Genomic DNA, 21,881 nt, shown 5'->3' with positions numbered 1-21,881 from the left:
AATATGGGGAATCTACAACATCTCAATTAGAGGGGATGGGACGCTCTTCTCTGTTGCAGCCCCATTTTGTGATTTAAGTCACTAATATCCAACTATCCCACAATGTGAATATTCAGCATTCCCTTACTGTTGCTCAGAGAGACATGGGAGGTTTTATCATCATCTGCAGTTATTGAGTTGTATTATCTTTCCTTTTACTGCTTAGTATTAACAATGACTCATAATTTCTCACTTGTAAATGTCCAGCAATTACAGCAGTTTAACCTCCACATTCTCCCCCGTGTATCTACATATCCGCACCATTGTAACATCTTGATGTCGTGTTGCTTGTTTAAAAAAATGGGAGTCTCGCTGCTTGTTACTGGCATGTCAGCTCGCGATTACTCTATTATTTAACCTTGTAAATATTCAGTAATTACAACATTTCACTCTCGGGATAGGACACTTGCATTCTCTTTTGCCCTGAACTCCCTCATTACGGTGGGAAAGTTTATTTTATAGAGACTTGTTTCCCCTATAGCCATATACAGACCTATTAGGTAAATATAGCATTGCCCTAATTGCTCCAGCATGGCAGTTTGTTTGCTAATGGCATTCCTTGTAAAGAAAGGAATATGAGTCGCAACAAGGAGGAAGAAAGAAGAGCATGGTTCAACTAACTAGCCAGCAGTCTGCCTTTACTGCTTTTAGCATTGCCAAGTTAGCAGTTCTTACAAATTGACATGGAGACAGCAGAGACAAAAATACAGATTAGATATTTACATTTGGTTCACAGATGATCTAAAAATACATAGTGTGGATGTAAATTTAGTGTGTAAAAACCACTAACATGTTTTCCCCTCTTAGCCCCGCCTCCGTGTGAGAAACACTTACAGAATCCTGAGGTTCTTGATGCCAGAGAAATCCACCTTAGTGATTCTGGTGATGTTGTTTCTGTTCAAATCCCTGCAGAGAAACGGAGAGAGAGAGAAAGGTTACAAACCTGACTTGAATCATTATCAACTTTCAGTACAGTTCTGTATTATTTAATGGCATGTATGTTATATAGGCTAATATTGTTGCCAATGTGTCTTAATACAATGGGATTTCCTAATTAAAAAGGCTGGAAAGGAAATTAATAACAGTGAAGACCTGCCGAGAGTGAGTGTTCGCTTATGTGTGTGTGTGTGTGTGTGTGTGTGTGTGTGTGTGTGTGTGTGTGTGTTCTCTCTCAGCAGAATTAGTGAATGTGGCAGTAGGGCAGAGCGTGAGAATGCCCCACAGCGAATGCACACACAAACAAACACAAACCAAAATACACATACACTCCTACAAGCACAAACACATTCATGCGTTGAGGACAACACATACACACACACACACACACACACACACACACACACATACACACGCCTGCACACACACACACACACACAGCTCCTGCGGCTATGAATTATTGAGAAACAAATTTTCCAGCAAAAAAAAAAAATGAAAAAGTGGGGTGAAATTATTTTTTCTTTCCATCATCAGAGTTTAAAAGCTTATCATGTTTCCTGGCTGTCATTCAATCTGTTTTAACTACGGGTGCACAATGTATACATACTGCAATATGAACTGACTGACTGAGTGTGTGTGTGTATAGACTGGCCCCCGTTATACGGCTATGCTGTTTATTGAAACGCTGTCGCACTGGAGGAATTAGGGCAAGGAAAAACACACACACACACAAGAGAAAACACAGAGAATCACACACACACATATACACACACAATTTTCTTTCTTATCTAACACACACAACTCTCTCTTTCCCTCTCTTTGTATTTCACAGTAAGCTTTTTTTCTCCCTCTCTCCCTCTCTCTTTCTCACACACACACGCACACACACACACACACACACACACACACACACAAACAGGGCCTGGTTTTGCCGAGGCGGCCTGCATGTGTGTTTTTCATAATACACCTAAACATTTATAAATCTGATTTAAGACCATATTAGGTTTCAAAAGGCTTCCCCAGGCTGCCATGGCAAGGGCCACTAATAAGAGCCATACCCCGGCCTGGGATACAGAGGGGTAGGGCGGGCTCGGGCAGCGGTTCCCAACGTGGGGTCCAGGGTCCACCAGGGGTCCCGAGGAGGACTCCAGGGGGTCCCCACCAAAATTAAGCGTAGTTTCAATCCCACTCTTGCCTCATTCTTTAAAAATTCACACAGTGAGAGGATGTATTAGAGGACTCTTCTGATCAGAAATGCCCCTCTGTTGTCTCCCCTACAATATGGACAGTGATGGAAATCTGGACTAAATCACATCTAACATCAAAGATCCTCTCAGATTGGCGTCCCTAAGACAAAACCTAAACTCAGGCAGGCATCTGTGGCCTATTGGGTCTCTATCTGAAATGAAAAACAGAATAGAACAGAATAGGTGAAGATGACCATGAATAAAAGTTTGACAGTGTCCTAAAGTAGAGCTAGAATAGAAGAGAGTAGTCAGGCCAGTAGGTCACAGTTGCCCCAAATATATTTTCACTGACCCAGCAGGCAAAAATGAAACACAATAAAAGTATGATACTGACAGTTCCTAATATAAAACAGCAAAAATACGTCAAAGCTCTGTAAAGGTCCCAGGTATAAATTGGCCCTTGCTGCAGGTTTGCTTTTCTTCAAACGTAACCAGTAGTAACATGAAAAAATAAAACAGAATCTAGTGTGGAAATTCATGATGCTGTTGAGTCTCTCCATTCATGTGTCTTGACAGTACATCAGTTGGACCTGATAAGAGGTTGTCAGCTGGCTTTGCCAACCTGCAGGCTTGGTGCTGCTGGTTCTTGTCATGGGCATTGAGTATGTGTTCGCAGCAATTGCCAGTGCCTTGAAAAGATGAGCCAGCTTGATAAGCCGTACTTGGAAGGGGTACAGACGGTACGGGGTTGATTGATCATTTTCAACCCAAGGAAACTACTCCTTCCACGATGAAAGAAACAGTCTTTTTCTCGTCAATTTGTACGAGTCTCTGAGTAAGTCTGAGGTGGCATCCAATCTGACTCAACCCACAACAGAGAGGAGAGTGGGCCAATGGCAGAGCAGAGAGGCAAAGATAACAGGCTTACCATGAGTTGAGAACTAGTAATCGTATGTTCACACAGTGAGCAACACGATCAACAAGTCACCAGTGGTCCATTCACTTCCTCTAGAGCTGAGCTACCAGGGAAACTCTGCAAATGTGTGAACGCTCAACAAGTTTGTCGGCCAAGAGAAACTGGCGATGGCTGAATTTTTCACAGTCATCAGCCATCAACAGCCAGTCTGATTTGCATGCTTCCTTGTTTCTCGATGTGACTTTGTTTCATGAACAATAGTTCTGCCTGGCAAATGTAAAATGGACGAGAAGTTGATTCCAGCCATTCAAAGCTTCCCAGTTCTCTACAGATTTATTTGAAAGGCTGCAAGAATAAACGTCTCAAAAACAATGCTTGGGCAACGGCTGCATTCATACTTGGGGTCAATAGTAAGCTTGATAGTTAATGATTGGTTGCTAGTTAATGATGTTAACTCATTAAAATGACATAATGTTATGATATCTGAGCAGAAAAAATACATGATTTGCCTACTGTAACAGCAAGAGACTACTACTCAGAGGCAATCAAACCGCACACAATTGGTCAGAATACAGCGACCCATCAAACAAGTCGCACACAGTAAGATGAGAAACTCTTTTTGGGATACTGGTCCAATTGGGCCACTAACTGACCAATCAACTGGCCCAGGTCAACGTCTTACTGGACCGGGGACATCAGACAATCTGTATTATTGAACACTTGAAGAGAACTTCTGACACTGGACATTAGGCTAGGAACTGTGGATAAAGTCATCTTTCACTCTTTCCAAGTCTTGCTCCCCATCACTCCCTCTCCTCCCTATCTTCCTCCCCGCTTTCCGTCTCTCTTCAGTTATCTTTTCACTGTTGGCTCCAATCTTTTTCCATTTTTCTCTCCCTCCTCCTCTCCTTCCCTTCATCTCTCTTCAATCTCTACTCTTTCCCAATCTCTGCTCTTTTATGTCGATCTGTCAGCGTTTCACAGCCAGCTTCACTCCTGTGTTCCCAGCCTTCTTCTCCACTTTCTTTTCCTCTCTAATCTCTCTCCTTTCACAGTGTCCCCCCTCTCCCAATCTCTCCTGTCTTATCTTTCACTGTTTCACAGTTGACTAAACTCTTTTTCTTCGCCTTCCTCTCTTTTTCTCTCTCCCCTAATCTCCCCTCTTTTATCTCAATCTTTCACTATTTTACAGTTGGCTACATTTTTTCCCCTTGTCCTTCTCTTTTTTTTCTCTCCCTTCTCCCCTAATCTCTCCATCCTTATCTCCATCTCTCTCTTGTTCACAGTGGAAACTTCTGGTCTCACCAGGGAAACCGCTGTGGAGTCAAACAAACAGTAAGGATCCCGGGCCAGGTGGAGAGGGATGTAACATCATAACCTGAAAACTGAGAAACACAACTCTAGAGTTGAGGCTGCTGCCAGAGCAAAGACGAAATGTCGAGTGAAATTAAACGATAAAGCCGTCAAATGAAATGTAGACCCAGTGATGTACTGGGTCTACAGTACATCCAGTCGATGATCATCATGAGGCAAACTACCAATTTAAACAAAAATCAAGTATATTTTCCGAGAAGCATTAATTTATTATTTTTCCCCTTAAAAGACCCTGTCCTTACATAACTTTCATCAGTTTAATACTACTTACTATGATGTATACTTTAGATAAATAATATGCCAATGCCATTATGTGCATACTGTTTCAATTTTGCCCAATGTCTGATGAAGGTCCTCATGACGGAAACATCACATTTTTAATGCAGAACTCTAATAAAAGGACAGTTTTGAATAGAGAGGTGTTGCACTTAATCATTTCAATGGATTGCCTTCATTTTTAAGATACTCTACTCTTGTTTGAGCACAAGCCTTCTCCTTGAGGTTTCACCATGGATGTGATAAATATTCATGACAGCCTAAAAAAATGGGTGAGCTTTATTCTGTAAATAAAAGGTGGGTAAACTGAGTTTAGGTGTGTTTGTCCACCACTACATCTCTGTCCATAAATCCTTAAATAAATACACAAAAGAAATGGTAGGTTATTAATGGATATGGAGGGAGAGGAATGGAATTAAAGCAAAGACGCATAAGTGAGGAGTAAGTGATGGGCAGTCACACTGTGATGTGGATTTTACAGCCTGACTGATATTAAGATTAGCCTTTAAATGGAATGGTAGAATGGAAACTGCCCATCTACTCTCACCAGTTTCGAAGAACTGAGTGTGTGTTGCATTGTGGGAAGGGCTGGGAGGGTCTGAAAGACATCAAGCTAGCAGGCCGCCATTTTTATGCACCTGGTCCAGTGAAGCTCATCCCAGCCAGCTGTAAAGCTTCACTCAGCAGCAGCTTTAACTGACCAGCTGGCTGTCAGAGAATTAACAAGTGGCTTCAGGACAATGCCCCGCCCACTGTTTGTTTCCATTACAGACATAGGGAAGGTGTGTGTGTGTGTGTGTGTGTGTGTCTGTGTGTGTGTGTGTGTGTGTGTGTGTCTGTGTTTGCGAGAAGGGGATAAGATGGGAATGCAAACAGCAGGTGTTCAGGGAATTATAATACCATCCACACACACACACACACACACACACACATATACATACACACACACATACACACACACACGCAAATACACAAAAGCACAGACAGACACCACCCCACTCCATCTCACCCCAGACCATTGAAACCAGTGAACCTTATCGTCTGGCTGCCTTGGGCCGACAGACCGGTTGACTTTACACACACACACACACACACACACACACACACACACACGCACAAACCCACATACACACTTGGGGTGTGTGTGGGGGGGGGCTAATTCACTTACAGCACAGCTTTATTGGTTGGCTACACCACAGAGACACAGAAAAAATAACTATTAGGCAGGAATGTTAAACAAATGACAGATCAGGTGACAAAGACTCTCATGGGCTTTTCCTGGAATGAAGAGGGGGACTGACCGACCGGCCCTGTGGTAAATGATGAAATATTATGAAAATACATAAGTTAAATGTTTGACAAGTCAGTTGGTTGGTTGACCGGTCAGTCGGGTTTCTCTCTGTCTCCCTTTCCCTCTCTCTCGGTCTGCCTCGCTCTCTTTTCCTCTCTATTTTCTCACTGAGATGAAAAATAACTTTATTAATAACTACTTTCCCTCTCTCTCTGTTCTGTCTATGTCAATATCTGCGACTTTTCGTCTGTCTGTCCGCTCTATCTCCCTCTCTCTCGCTCTTTCATGCACTGTATCCTTATCTCTCTCGACCTCCATCCTTTCCCTTTTCTTTCATCCTTTGTCGTTCCCAGTCCAACGCTTCGTTTCCCAATGCGTTCGCTTCCTGCCCTAATCTCCTGTTATTTTCCCCAAAGCTCTTGTTCACTCCTACACTTTCTCATTCCTTCTTTCTTGCCCTCCATCCCTCCCTCCCTCCCTCTCTCTAAGATAGGTATGCTCAATTTCGCTCTCAAAACCTCCCAGTTACGCCAGGAATCCTAATTGCCTTCTTCCTCTCTCTCTCTCTGAGCTCCACACTCTATAGACTGTCATCTGTCACCAGAGTCAGGGAAGGCAGGGAACAAGCTGCTTCAGAATTAGCATTTGGTGTAGCTGCTATCCAGCCAGTTCAAATGTTGGGGCGAGGCACGACCCCTCGATCAGACTTAATGTGTCCAATGGGTTAGGCATCATTTAGTATCAGATGCGTTGTGTTGCATGTACTGAATTTATTCTACTCTGATTATGCATGTGTGAACTAACTGAAAAGTTATTTTACTCTGTTTCTTGCAATTTAATTTAGTTTTGAAACATGGAAATAAAGTGATAAAATATATACAGTACTGTGCAAAAGTCTTAGGCACATGTAAAAAAAACATCCATTAAGCAAAGATGCTTTCAAAAATAATGAAATTAAAAGTTTCTCCATCCATATCAAAGAAATGTACTACAAAGAGCAGTCTACTGACACACTAATGCAGAACAAATAAACATCAAAGATACATTTTATATAAAACAGCTAGGGTGCCTTTTGCACAGTACTGTATATATAATAGAATCATAAAAATAGAGATAATTGTATAATCAGGAAAGAAAGCAAATCCATGGCACTCTTCATGAAGTTTAAACACCTTTAGTCTAGTCTAGTCTGGCTTCTTCAGTCAAAAGTGTGAAAAATGTACAAAGCACATTTCGGCCTTGACCTTTATCAAGACGTAAAAAGCAGAATATACAATTCCATGTTCCCATATTATCCTGTTTAATAGTATAATCTCTGTATAAACTACTGTATGACATATAAACAATGTAAATTCCAAAATCGAAACATGTCATCATGGAAAGCATTCGAAAGTCAGACATATTCCGTCCCTGTCTCCATTTGCTGTACATCTACATATCTGCCATTATTCTGAACGGTTTTGGAAAATTCTTTTTTTTTTGTGGAACATTTGGTCTCCTGTCAGATCGTTTACTGCTGTGTTGAATCACAGTCACACTGATGTTAATAGGAAGTGAACTCTCTCCTCTTACAGAACGGCTCCCTGGGAGACACAGCGATCATCACTAGGAGTGTTTGGGCGTTGACATCACACACACACACACACACACACACACACACACACACACACACACAAAAGATCTCTCATGAACACAGGAAGGCCTGTGTACAAATGAAAATAATCAAACAAGAACACACACAGACACACAATCACTCGAGAACACGTGCACACATGAGAACAAGCAATCACACACACACACACACACGCACACACACAAGAAGGTACATGTGCTTTCGACACACACTCATACAAGCATCTGTGCACAGTTGCGCATACACAAGAACACACAGGAGAGAACACGTGCACGCTTAAGAACACGTGCACACAAGGAGACACACAGTGCATGCAAGCAAGCACACACACACACACACACACACACACACACAGACACACACACACACCCTTGCAGACATCTGAGTGGTGTTTTTCTAAGGCTCTTATCAGGAGTAGAGGTGGTTTCCAGCGTCAACTGTCTCTCTCTCTCTCTCTCTCTCTCTTTCTCTGAATCACTCATGCTCTCTCTCTCTCTCTCTCTCTCTCTCTGGACTCCACTCTTTTCGTTTCTCCTCCATTTTCCCCGGCCCACTGCACCCTCCGTCTCCTGCCTCCAACACTGGATCTGTTCATTCCTGTCATTTATCCTGTCACCTTTTTTTTTTCCTCTCTCCATTTGACCCAGCCAGGGATAAAATAGCGGGGACTGTCTAAGTGACACATGACTCTTCTCCTGCTCTATTTGTCTCTCTCTCTCTCTGACTTTGTCTCTCCTTTTTTTTTCTCTCTCTGTCTCTATGAGAAAACAGATATCAAGCACCTATAATCTTTTCCAGCAACACACACATCTACAGACATAAATAATTTGGATAAACTGTATGTTGTCTGTTAAAATATAATAAAATAAAATTAAAGCTAGTTCAGTAAAAGCTAATTCAAAAAGTGACTACCTCCCACCATCACAGTGTGACAAGCCTATATCATATCAAGCCTATATTTACAGACAGCCATTACATTCAGTCCCAGTTGAATATACACAGCGGAGACAAACATTTCTCTGGTGCAAACACTGCTGAGGACAAACACATCTGTAGGGAAGACAAAAGGTTTGCCTGGTGTGAATGCCTTTACTGCCGTTACACAACGCTGGCAAACACACATCAAGACACCGATCTGTCTGTCGCTCTCGTAGTTTGACTGTTTGAAGCCTTTTTCCGGCTTTACAGGCTGCGTTTCTCACAAACAAGACTCCGCTTTCTGACACTTTAAAGAGACGCTGTGACATGTTGCATTTCAGTCGGGTCATTTTTCCACAACACACATTTGTCGCTGCGGGAAAGAAGAAGGAGAAAAAAAAAAAAAAAAGTTTCTCTATTTGTACAAGCGTGCAGCTAGCTGTGACACTGTTTCAGTGAAGAACGCTAACAATGCTAACAAGGCATATTTGGGAAACTAAACAAAAAGTTTTTTCCCACAATGTGACGAGTGGAGATGAAGGAGAGGAGAGAAGAAAAGAGGAACAGTTGGGGAAGAGAGTAGAAGAGACTCTTTGTCTTCCTCTCGTTCTCACATATTATCATTTTTGTATTTTGCCATTCTCTGCCTCTCACTTTCTACACTCTAACTCTAATACATTCTAATTCTTGCTTTCTGCCTGTGTTTTCCTGTCTTTCTTCATCTCTCTGCCTATCCATCTCTTTCCATCTTTTGATCTCTTCTTGTCTCTCTCCTCTCTCTCCATCTCCTCATCTCTTCTTGTCTATCACTCTCTCTTCCTGCCCCGCAATGTGGACTGGACTGTGGATCGGTCTCCGTCTGCTCGTTTGCTCGTCCGTCCGTCCTTCACGTTCAATATCTCAATATTCTGCCGATCGGATTTAGATGAAACCTGGGGGGGATGAAACTTGGGGGAATGATGCATCTCCACACTGTGTTCCAGCATTTTCAAAACTGCACTGATTGGCCTATGGGGACGCTCCAATTACAGGTCAACACAGGGTGACATATTTGTTACAGATTGGCCCAGGAGGGGACTGCATCGTTCATGGGGGGGGGGGGTGATACGTTTCCTGCTGCCTTGTTTTCCCTCTGTCAACCTCTATTTCTCCGTCTGTCTCTCTATTTCTCTCTCCCTCATACTGCCCTACTCAATTTTAATGCCTCTCAACCTCAGGAAATTCATAGTTTGGTGTCACTGTTAACCATGCAGTGCAGGCTTGACCACATTAGGGAGTCGCCTGCAAGCATCCCTTTCTTTTAGAGGTCGCGAGCCAAAAGGGTTGTAACCCAGAGCTGTATTTGGTTAGCTCCTTTCTCTTGCTGCAGTTTATAGGGCTGCATTGCTTCTCTCTGGATTTACTACTGCTGTGCTGTAAGTGAATGAGAAGGGGGGGGGTAATTTGGCTGCTGAGAGGCCACTTGACAAGAACAAGGGCTCCTTCCTCAGCACAGAACGAGTCCGAGAGAAAGAGAGGATAAGAGAATGAGAGAGAAGGAGGTTAAGATGGATGAGAGACTGAGAGAGAGAGACAGAGTGGGGCAACAGATTAGGGGAGAGAGAAAGTGACAAAAAAAAAAAGCAAGAGATATCGAACGCGAGAGGTGTAGAGTGAGAGATAGAGAAATAAAGAGAGAGGGACCGAGGGAGAAAGAGAGGAAGAGATTTCCTGGCTCTTTTACTTTGTTTACAGGGTTGCTAACTGCAACCCAGTGTTATGAGACCTCTTTCATTCTCTCTCTCTCTCTCTCTCTCTCTCTCTCTCTCTCTCTCACACACACACACGCGCACACACACACGCACAGCGCAGTGACCAAGTTCTCCATAAGCTTCCAGCTCAACATAAACACTCTGTCACATCGAGCTGAGCTGAACATTGGGATGAGAAGGGAAAATCACTGTGTAAGTTGCACTCACATACACACATATGCATTGACACACTCACACGTGCACATGCATAAACACAAACATCCATACACACACGCACACACGCGTAGAAACGCATGCACACACACAGCAGAAAGTCTCTGCACAAGGCCTATAATGTGTTGCTTTGGTGACAGTGGCCTAACAAAACAGTGGCATAGCTTGTTAACATCAAACGACTCCAGCACGCATACAGCACGCACACACACACACACACACACACACACACACACACACACACACACACACAAACCCAGACTGGCGTTCAAGTATGACACACACTCTTTGACCGGGTCTGAGGACTTCTGTGTCGGCAGAAAATGGAGGAAGGTCATTCGTGACTTGGGGTGCTTTCACTGCCTGAATTTCTCTGAATCTCTGAATCTCGCTCTCGTTATATGTCACAGTTTCCATCTACGGCCGATTGCATGTTTAATCTGATGAAAACTTGCAAGTGGATGTGTGCATGTGTGTGTGTGTGTGTGTGTGTGTGTGTGTGCGCCTGTACATGACCGGCTGTGACTATGCGTATGCGTGTGCCTGTGTGCATTCGTTTTCCAAGGCATGCGTTTCCATGCCTGCGTGTATGTTTTTATTTTGTTTATGTGTGCCTTTGTACCTATTTGTGTGCGTGCCTGTGTGTGTGTGCATGTGTGTGTGTCTTCATGTGTGTATGTGCCTGGTTGTAAGTGTGCATTTTTGTGTGTGTGTGTGTGCATGTGTGCGCCTTGTTGTAAATGTGCAGTTTTGTGTGCCAGTTTTCATATGCATGCCTGTGTGTATATATGAATTTTGTTTATGTGTGCCTTTGTGCCCATTTGTGTGTGTATGTGTGTGTGTGTGTGTGTGTGTGTGTGTGTTTTAATGTGGCATACAGCCTGCTCCGTTTCCCAGAAGGGCAGTGCCCACTGTGAGTGCCAGCTGGCTGGCTGTTTGGCAGACTGAAAGTCATTATATAGAAAGGTCAACTGACCACATGCTGGAGACACTTGGCGATGAGAAGATCACCCACTGACCTACAAGTAGGAGCCTAAATATCGGTTACCCTCACCCGTGCCATTTGGCATCCCATAATTGAATCAAACTTAGTAGGAAGGGCACAAAATGTTTACCACAAAACGGCCGCAGATGATATCCGTGACATTAAGAGGTTGGTAGAAAACAGCGAGCTCAATGTGGTCTTTATTTCTTGCTGAAGACTCGTCTAGAATATAGCAATAACACTCGGCTGTGCCTCAGATCCTTTGCATCACCGTTATACCCACAATCACAGAAGAAACACCCTTGAGGGAATTATGGCTTTTATTCAACAGTTACCAAATCATGTGTACTGACTGATGTTTTCTTCAAAGTAGTCTACATGCACAGGAATAAAAAGAGTTCAAAACAAGAAAGATTGCTAATTAGCTCCCTGGTTTCCACAAAAGTTGGCAAAGCAACCAATAAAGCAAGGCTTGCTGTGCTTCATGGGAATTATCAGCATGGTTGGAACTAATCAGATTGCTTGGCTGAAGCTACCCATTGTATACAACACAGTATTATTTGCATTGACTTCAAAAGAACAGGCCAACGCTGTCTGTATGGGGAGCTGGACCAACACTGAGGTGAACACATCAGTATTTCAGTGCTTACAGATTGTTCTTGATACAGTCAAATTATTGTGAATTTAGGGGACGAGAACTATGTCAACACAAATTAGCTCCTCCGCTACATTCACAGGTTAGCAAGAGTCCAAACGCGTGCACACACACACACACACACGCACATACACACACACAGATTCCAATCCCACCATGGAATGCTGTTCCATAGCTGAGGGTGTGGTGGTTTGAGCGTCCATTGACCAATCAACACCAAGCTTTGATAAGAGCCAGAAGCAGAGGCTGGAATGTGTGTGTATGCATTGTTGTGTTTATGCCACATTCACACACATACACACACACAGTCATGCATGCTTGCACACACACACATAGCGGCAGTTTCCTACTGTTGTGCGCACCGTGGTAGGTTGGCAAGCAGAGGGGAAGTGGGAGCTGTGAAAACTCGACTGGAGAGATGCTGCTGGCAAACTGAAGGTGTGTGTATGTGTGTGTGTGTGTGTGTGTGTGTGTGTGGGGGGGGGGGGGGGGTGAAGAGAGGGAGGTGGAGAGAGGTAGGAGGTAGAATGGGTGTGAGAGAGAGGGAGAAACAGGGAGAGAGGACAGTACAGAAACTGGAGGGAGGCAAGGGTGAGAAAAGAACAGAGGAAGGGAGAGCAAGAGGGAGGAAGAAAGAAAGAAAGCAAGCAAGAAAGAAAGCAAGAAAGCAAGAAAGAAAGAAAGAAAGCAAGAAAGAAAGAAATAAAGAAAGACAGACAGGCACAGACAGCAAGACAAAGGAGAAGAAGAGAGGAAGAGATGAGAAAAAGATGGAAGAGGGAGAAAGCGAGGTAGAGAGGGTAGAGGCACGGGGAGAGAGAGCGTAAGATGCAGAGTGAAAGGAAGAGGGGAGAACGAGGAAGAAAGAGAGGTCATAGATGAAAAAAAATGAGTTGGGAAGAGAAAGAAAAAGAAAGACGGAGAGAAAGTGCCAGACTAGGCTGGAGAAAGTAGAGAAGGTGTTGCTCGTAAAAAACCTGCCAAAACTTCCTCAAAGTGCTGCTAGGGAGGGAACAGAAAAATAGGCTGTTAAAATCAGAATTAGTTTGTGTAAAGTTGGCTCAGGGAGCTAGCCGCTTCCAGCAGTGAACTCATTCAACTGCACTGTGCACGCTCACACACACACACACACACTCACACACACACACACACACACAAACGCACAGATGTGCACAGGTGTGAGCACACATCGTATACCCATATAAACCTTGATGGGGATAACTAACACACACACAGAAATGCATTTACACACACAAACACACACATGCATAGACTTGCAATCACGCACAATCACACACACATATACACACACGCACACGTGCACAAACACACACACGCAGACACACAGAAATTTCCTGATTGCAGCACAACCAATTGAAAACCCCCAACAGAGTTTTCAGCTTTTGAGGTTTTGTAGCGGTTGGGAAAACAGTTTGGAATTCACAGCTCTAAAAATCAACACTCCAGGGTGTGTGTGTGTGTGTGTGTGTGTGTGTGTGTGTATGTGTGTGTGTGTCTACGTGGTCCCTCTAGGGCAGGTGTGAATTGGGCCTGGGAGAGAAAAGCCGTCCCTGTTTTCCAATTCATTTTATCCAGCCTCGTTAAGCCTGTTAAGCCTCCCCCCCTCCCAAAACCCTCCACTCAAATTAGATGCAAATGAGGTCTCAAGTGGCTTCCCAAGGAGGACATTACGGCACTGACTGGCCTGAGGTAATCTGCAAGACCGCCTGTGAGTGTGAGTGAGAGTGTGTGTGTGTGTGTGTGTGTGTGTGTGTGTTTATTCGGCGGGAAGTGAACAGTTGAGGCCCACACAGCTTTGCTCTTGTTGACCTTTCCAAAGGCCTTGTTTACAATAGTGAAGAAAACTGTGGCTTTTGAAGAGAGATTCGCTCTATGGTTACAACATGTAGGCACTGAATGTCGCTCTCACCCTTCACTTCCAGAGGTGGCAGACCTTTACTGGATTCAAACTTAGATACTGTATACAATAAAAAGAGTAAACAGGGCCTAACTTAAAGGAAAAATCCACCCTCAGATACTCTTACAGTTAGATATCTTCAATCTGTGATGTTTGATACCTTCCAGGAGATATTTTGTTATGAAGTGTTGTAATTTACTTTTTTGATGTACCCACTTTCCCCTCAGGCTGCCTCGTCTACTTCTACTTCAGTTAGTCATTTCCTATATTTCCCAGAATGCCTTTCAACAGCGCCCAAAGAAGAGGCGTGAATGTGTTGCATTCAGCTGTGGGTTATATGTGTAGGTGGAGAGAGCGATAGCGATAGTGACAGCAACACAAGAAGAGAGCAGCAACTGACATCAAAACTTGACATTTACCGTTGATGTTTTAGAAAGATGAAAAATGTTCTGCTATCAAACTTGTAGCTGAGCTGGAAGAACCTCAGTGTGATGTGACATTGTCTACAGTTGGCCAGTTAACCATGGGAATAAGAAAAACACACCACCAAACAAAATGGGCCCAGAGATGAAAAATACAGGGTGGATTTTTCCTTTAAAGAGTTGCACCCATTTCAGTGTTTCGGTCATAGTAAGTCTATGAGTCCAAGCGCAGTGCTAAGCTGGGAAACTCGATGCGCACCACTGCCCAAGCAGTTGCCTCAACCTGCAAACGTTGCATTGCTTTAGTCATATTGGAACATCTTGTTGCCAGGAATCATTTGAATGAAATGAATCAATAAATTTGAATATGTTCTTGACTCGGCGGCTCAATTTAATGCCCGTTGCCAGTCCTCATTACCATAAAAAGAGTCTAGTTGTTTTGCTGCCCTCACATTGACGGGCTACATTCTTAACAAAATGCCAGTTAAATATTATCATAAAACCAACAACTCAAACTGACGGGCTCAAAACTATTAGTGGCCAAGAAATGATGAATATATGAATCTTTAAAAAGAAATTCAATGTTCCACATCCCCCTCTTCTCCTGGCCATAACACACAGGGAACTTTTGAGGAGTTTAATTCATAAATGAGATACACCTACTCTTACAGAATGATTGATAGCACAAAATGAAAACAAATTATGATACTTTTTAAAGTGCAATAGGAAACATTTATTCAGACTTAATCCTAGTACTGAATGATAACGTTAAGGAACAATTTTTTCACAAATTGATTTATAAGATAGACGCAATGCAGATGAGCGTTTTTTTACCAACAAGTTTAACCAACAGCAGTTTTTCATGGCACTTTTCTTCTTAGAATTTGTTATCCACATGGATTTTGTCCCAGTTGCCAAACCAGAATCTCTACTCAAGACAACACTGCTCATCTCTCTTGCTTAAAAAGTTTCCCCATCTGTCATAACCTTTAAAGCTGGAATCTCATCCATTTTAATGTTTCCCATCTCTCACTCCCTAAAATATATCTGGAGAGAGAGAGCGAGAGAGGGAGAGAGAGAGAGAGAGAGAGAGAGAGGAAGGGAGAAAAAGAGCAACTCTTGGCCAAAGTCACAGCTGAAACACTGACCTGGATAAATCAGGGAAACATAAACACATAGTTTCTGGAGAGAGGGGGTGGGGGAGGGAGGGGGGGGGGCGCTGCTACCCCAAATATTCCACCCCGGGGACCCCAGCGAGAGGCAGGGGACCCCCTTATCCCGCCTCCCCATCACAGCCCGCTCTAATTATTTATTTTCCTAGGGTGTAAATGTCTTGGGGGGATTGCTGTGTAAAAGCCAACAGGTCCTGGGAGGTCACAGCAGCCCGGTGGGGTGGAGGAGGAACGGGGTTTGTGTGCGTGGCTCACACACACACACACACACACACACACACACACACGCACACACACACGCCAAGAAACACAATCACAATCATGAACACATACATGCATGCACAAAGACGCAAAAACGTACACAGGTACAGACACACGCATGCAAAAGTACATATGCACACACATGCCAATCACTTGCTCATACCACCCGTATACACTCACAAACACACACACACACACACACACACACAAACACACACACACACACACACCACACACACTCGCCCTCCCTCCCTCTGTAGCCTACTGATTGTGTTTGTTGTCTCAGGGTTAGGTCTGTTGTTGATCCCCTGCAGGGTTTTAAGCCGCTCCGTTATCACGCATAATGGCTTCCATACCTTAACAGCATAGGTAGATGTGTGTGTGTGTGTGTGTGTGTGTTGTGTGTGTGTGTGTGGTTGCACGCGTGCATACGTGTCAACATCAGGCATGAGGTGGCAGCAGTTTTTAAGGGGCCTGTCTCTCTCCGCCTGAGGAGTGAATGTCATTTGCTGCTAACTCTCACCAGGTTCCGTTGGTTGAGGAGGAATGAAGCACGAAATGCAAAGAAACATTTATTCTGTTTTAAAAAAAAAAAGAAAAAAGAAAAAGAAGCCCTTTAGTAATCTAAGAGGAGTATTTGTTGAGAATCCAATCACTGTCTATCATGTTTTAGACCAGTTATTGAGGATTCAGTCCCAACTGTCCAGAATTGTTCGTCTTCCTCCACAGTGAGTGAGGGGGAAACACTAAGATTCAGAGAGTGCTGCTTCTTCTAGATTTACTTTTGGAAAAACTTGAATGACCTCTCTACTTGAAAGCTGCTTCAACAGTTTCCTTAACAGTTTCCATTCAGTATTATATTATAGCTCATTTTGGAGGACTGAATCTTTTAAACTATTGAGGTGAATCATGTAAATTTCACCAAAAACACAAACAGTTCAGTGATTAATCTGCTAAACTGAGTGGCTCTGTGATTTCAGTCACCAAGGCACATTTGTAGCTTCTCCTCTGCGCCTTCAGGTTGTTCTGCATATACAGGCAATAGTGGTGTGATGGAGGGTATGTATCCCCACCTATCAGCCTAATGGCCATTGAAAGTTATTGGACAGTCGGCACAGTACATCCAGACTCCTAAACTATCTCTGGTACCATGTATGTTGTGGAGGGAAACCCCACCGAAACTCACTTTCCCTCCTTTTCATTTGCAGAACAGACTTTAACCCAGTTTATCCTTTTTATATGAATCAAATCTTTATGATGGAAATTTAAAGTAGGCTATATAACCTCACTAAGTAGTATCAAACTTTTTGTAAGTTAGCCTACATGGGGATGGGGTCGTTTAAGGGAAAAGAAAAACGCTGAATGTTTGAATGTTAAATGTTTTCTGACAATATAATTGATTTTTGTTTATTTTGGTGGCTGTTTGCTTTCTGATGATCAGTGCCAGGAGGTCAGAGTTTAAACACCGTTTTATTTACCGCTGCATCACTGATGACTAAACCATTGCGGGAAAAGATTGCAACCTGATGATAAAAGCGTACGCAGTAATAGTGCTGATGTAACGGTTGAAACAGCTGAAATTTCTCTTGTCAATCTATTGATTCCAGGTGTTCTACCGTATTTGGTGACCCATCAGACTGTGTGACCTGCAGTGTTGGTTAGGTTGGTTAGGTTTTGGCATGAGGAGTGAGACGGTTGGGGTTAGGGAAAGAATATCAGGGCAGGTCACAGAATCTGATGGGTCACCAAATTCGGTGTAACACCGGTAATGAAAAGCGTCGGGGCAGGTGACTGGAGGCGTCAAAACTCATTTCTATCACTGAGTAGTTTTAATAGTAGTTTAAGAGTAGTTTTAAATCTGGCTTTGGTAGGCTATTATCGACACATTTCAAATAAAAAGCCTTTTCACAGCTTACAGCAATCCCATCACCTGAAAACGCAGCTCTTCAAAAGAACTATTATATTTAAGAAAGATAGCCTTCTATACAATTTCGACAGCAAAACTATAAGTGTCCATATGAATATTGTAGGAATATTATAGTGATATCATAGGAGATTTATAAAAACAAAAACACACCACAAAGTACCAAAAGGTCACTATAAACTCACTATTAAGTACCACGGGCACACTATGAGTCCCTAAAGCAATATTTTCTCATTAGGGGGAGGAGAGGTAAAAGGACAGATGATGAGAGGAAAATAAGATTTGTCCAAACTCTAATAAAAACCACACTTACAGGCGCTCGGCGTTCCTCGGTATTCCTTTGGGCACGGTCCTAAACCCCTGACCCTGGCAGTCCACATGAGACCCGGAGCAGCTGCACTTGTGTGGGCATCCATCCACCGAGGCAGCGCACAGCAGCAACCCGAGAACCAGAGCCCAAACCCGGCGCAGCGCAGCCCGCTTCCCCGGCCCGGTCGGAGGCATGATATCCACCAAAACAAATCCTGCCAAACCAAAGTTAAGTGAAAATCCGCGGGGGAGAATAAAACCTTGTGGAAGTAAGGATCCCGATAAAAAAAAAAAAAAAAGTAAAGAGAGAGGTCGTTCAACTGTGTTACAAAATGAGAAAAAAGAAGTGATGGGAATGTGAAATGGAGAGCCGAAATCAAATTAAGTTCGCAGTTGCAAAAGTTCACCAAAGTTTTCCCTCAAGAGAGTCGATCAGTCGGAATCTCCTTAAAACGCTCCCTTGCCATTGAAGAAAGGGAAGAAAAGGAAGAAAAATGAGGATTTTGATGTGGAACTTGCAGGGGGGAAAAACAGTTTTTTCACAAATTTAGCCGTGCGTCACTCAACTCGGTGCGTAAAAGTCTCCCCAAAAAGTCCCCATTCAGAAACTCTCAAAAAAAGAAGAAGTTATCAGCCTGACGCCTAAACTTTCCAAGGTGAAAAATGTTCAGCTGGGGTGTAACCTCCTTCTAGGGAACATCACTCCACTGCCAAGGAATGAAAAGCAAGAGGTGCAGAGGAGTTGTAATCAGAAAAGTTGAGAGAGCAGAGGCGCAACACAGACTGGTACGCCTGGAGGTTGTGAGAGTGAGGCAGACAGATTTGTACTTTGGTCTCCCCCAAAATTCTCTCTCTCTCTCTCTCTCTCTCTCTCCCTCTCTCTCTCTCTCTCGCTCTCTCTCTGTTTCTGTCTGTCACACACAAACTCCCTCTCTCTTTTTCTCTCTTTTTCTGTCTCTCTGTTTGTCTGTCCCCCTCTCTCTCCCCCTCTCTCTCTCTTTCTCTCTCTCTCTCTCTCTCTCTCTCTCTCCCTCTCTCTCTCCCTATCTGTTGATGTCACTCACCAAAAAGAGAGAGGGAGAGAGAGAGAGAGAGAGAGAGAGAGGAGAGAGAGAGAGAGAGAGAGAGAAGAGAGAGAGAGAGAGAGCCCTACCAACTTTCACCAGTCCCTTATCTTCCCAGCAGAAACACGCTCTGCTGTATAAACCAGGCTACTTTCCCACACAGAGGAATAAAATTCTGCACTTTCAGTCCATGACAGCTAATTATGATGGGAATTTTCCCCACAACTCTGGTGAAGTCCATGGGTCATATATTCCTCATGGACTACTTATCTCATGTTGTCTTTTAACAGGAAAATCTCTCTCTTCTCTCCAAATGTTGGCCAGTTATCATGTCCTACTGGAGCCTCTCTGTGTCAAATTGAATGCTTAATGCTTTAATAGTCAGCTGATTACACAAAAATGCTATCAGACAGGTCAGTCAGAGTCTGTCCAAAATCAATTTAACATGATTTCTTTTATTTTCCATTGTTCTGACAAATGTCATGAACTCACTGGCAGTCATCATCAGTTAATAACACAATAATAAATCCAATTTCCAATCTTGGATTAAACACTTTTTTCATTAAATTTAAGAAAAAAAGTACAGATTAACATATTTTGACCATATAAACTATCACAATATACTGGATATATATGTATACTGGACACTGTTGGAGCCATTGCAAAGACCCCACTCATCCTGCATCTACTCTCAGTCAGTACTAATAGTATTCATTTTCCAAATATTTTCCACCTGGGGGGTTGGAGCAACAGTGTAACAGCAGTGCAGCAGGTATGTGAAAAGTGTGACTTGTACCATGGTGGCTGTACAGGTAACAGTAAATCCACCCTGTGTATCTTTCTCAGTGTGGCTCCATTCTGAACAGTGGAGTCTCTTCTGCATGTTGCAGTAGTGCTGCTGCCCTCTATTGGTGGAGAAGACAACTTCCACAATCTAACTCCGAGCTGAGATTGATCAGCTCAGTTGTAATAAAATAATTTCACTTCCCATTAAATAATTTGGCCTCAAATTAAATCAATTCATATGGGGAATTTTCCACAAAATGTCAAAAATGTGAAAAGCTTTTCCTCAGAAATGTCTCAGTCTGTAATGAACAGTGGGAAGTTCATAAATATTTTAAAGCCTGGAACCCAAATTGAGTAATTCACTCTCTCATTCTGGTTCCCAGGCTAATTAAAACATCAATTTTCCTGTCATGTGGAGGCCCACCAGAGACAGACTTGCAAACAATTTAATATTTGACCATTTTTTTTTGCAGTGAATGCTCTCTATCGTAAACAAATTAATTGTAGCCTTTGAAATGAATTGACTCCAAAGCGTTTAGAATAGCATCCCTTGTACAATTTGAAAACTGCCTTTTTAATTAGCTTGTCTTTAACCTCTATTCAGCCAGGGAGGGTTTGCTGGGCATGTATGCTCTTTTTCAACAGCAGCCTGCTTCACACCCACACAGTTATACACATTCACACCTGGGAGCTGCTCAGTGTGACTCAGTCTTCACACACACACAACTACACACTGAGGGTAGTTTCTGAGGACAGCTAGAGCCTCACTCATTCAGTTTTGCTGTCTAGAAATTCCCTGCTGATGATTTCATGGTCAGGACTCACGGGTTCAAGACTGGAGAGACTGAATCGGAGAAGAAGCTATGACTCCTTTTAACATGAATGGACATCAAGAGATCTGTTCCAAAACACTATATCCATTTTGGGGAAAATACTTTAAGTTAATAAGTTAACATCTCTAAAACATAGAGCAGCTCTAAAATCCCTCTAAAATATAAGAGATGTTTTCTTTTGATGAATTTGATATCCGCAACCCTTCAGGCTCATTCTGTCGCATTCCCATCAAAAGAACACGCAAGACCAATGTATGGAAATGAAAGACAGAGCTAGAGAGTGCATAAGGGATCAGATTTATTTGGAAAGTGCTGTTCCAAAATACAATTTTGAAAAAAAAAATGTAATTATCATCATTCAATATCTCCAAAATATAGAGGATCTAGTCTGTGAAAGTGTTATAATTTGGTCAACCAAGGACTTCAGTTAGCTGATGTCTTTTAAAAAGTACCATCATTTGTTTTAATTTTATATTATCAATCATATTAGTAAGAGTAGGTGTCAATGGTGGATATCTCAATTTGAAACCTTTGAAACCAAATTCTCCATTTGCTCCAGTGACAGTCCAATTACAAAGTCTGTTGTGAATTCATCAAAATGAAAGGGAATAAAATTATGACATTCAGTCGTTCTCAGATTCTCAGTATCGCTCTCTCTCTCTCATCTACATAAATGGACCTAATTATCTTCCAGTGTCTGTCATTCATGTCACTCTCTCACTCTCTTTCTCTCTCTCTCTCTCTCCCTCTCTCTCTCTCTCTCTCTCTCGTGCCCGGTAGTCTGCAGTAAGTGAGAGAAGGTGACAGAGGGGCATGTGGCTAAGCTGTGAACCATGTGTGAGAAGTTTTACTGGCATACACACACACCCAGGGTAAAGAATGCATAAATCAGGCGTGTGTGTGTGTATGTGTGTGTGTGTGTGTGTGTGTGTGTGTAAAGATGGCTTCAGAGGCATGTGCCAGCCTCTCCCTCATTCCCTCCCCTTCTGCTCCCCTCTTTGTTGCCACTGCTCTCTCT

The 21,881-nt window shown here is 43.0% G+C and overlaps 1 protein-coding gene across 2 annotated transcripts in view; it reads right to left on the bottom strand.

Annotated features, from left to right (window-relative positions):
- slit3 (slit homolog 3 (Drosophila)) overlaps window positions 1-18,886 on the bottom strand; it is a 274,061-nt gene extending 255,175 nt beyond the window's left edge. For both annotated transcript variants that reach the window (XR_011695745.1, XM_071529582.1), the window contains exons 1-2: window positions 18,185-18,886; window positions 874-945 (exon numbers count right to left, since the gene is read on the bottom strand). Coding sequence is in view for 1 of the 2 variants with exons in the window: in XM_071529582.1 (XP_071385683.1) it covers window positions 874-945; window positions 18,185-18,375 (263 nt within the window). In the remaining variant the exon portion in view is untranslated. The remainder of the gene's footprint in view (window positions 1-873; window positions 946-18,184) is intronic.
- Between the last annotated feature and the right edge of the window lie 2,995 nt (window positions 18,887-21,881).

This window comes from Centroberyx affinis, unplaced genomic scaffold, assembly GCF_046629955.1.
Source record: "Centroberyx affinis isolate AG114_WGS23_722 - 3 ecotype Tasmania unplaced genomic scaffold, CSIRO-AGI_Caff_v1 ptg001803l_1, whole genome shotgun sequence".
In the NCBI taxonomy this organism is placed as follows: Eukaryota; Metazoa; Chordata; class Actinopteri; order Beryciformes; family Berycidae; genus Centroberyx; species Centroberyx affinis.
The sequence above is the reverse complement of the archived record's forward strand: the minus strand, read 5'-3'. Positions and strand labels throughout refer to the sequence as shown.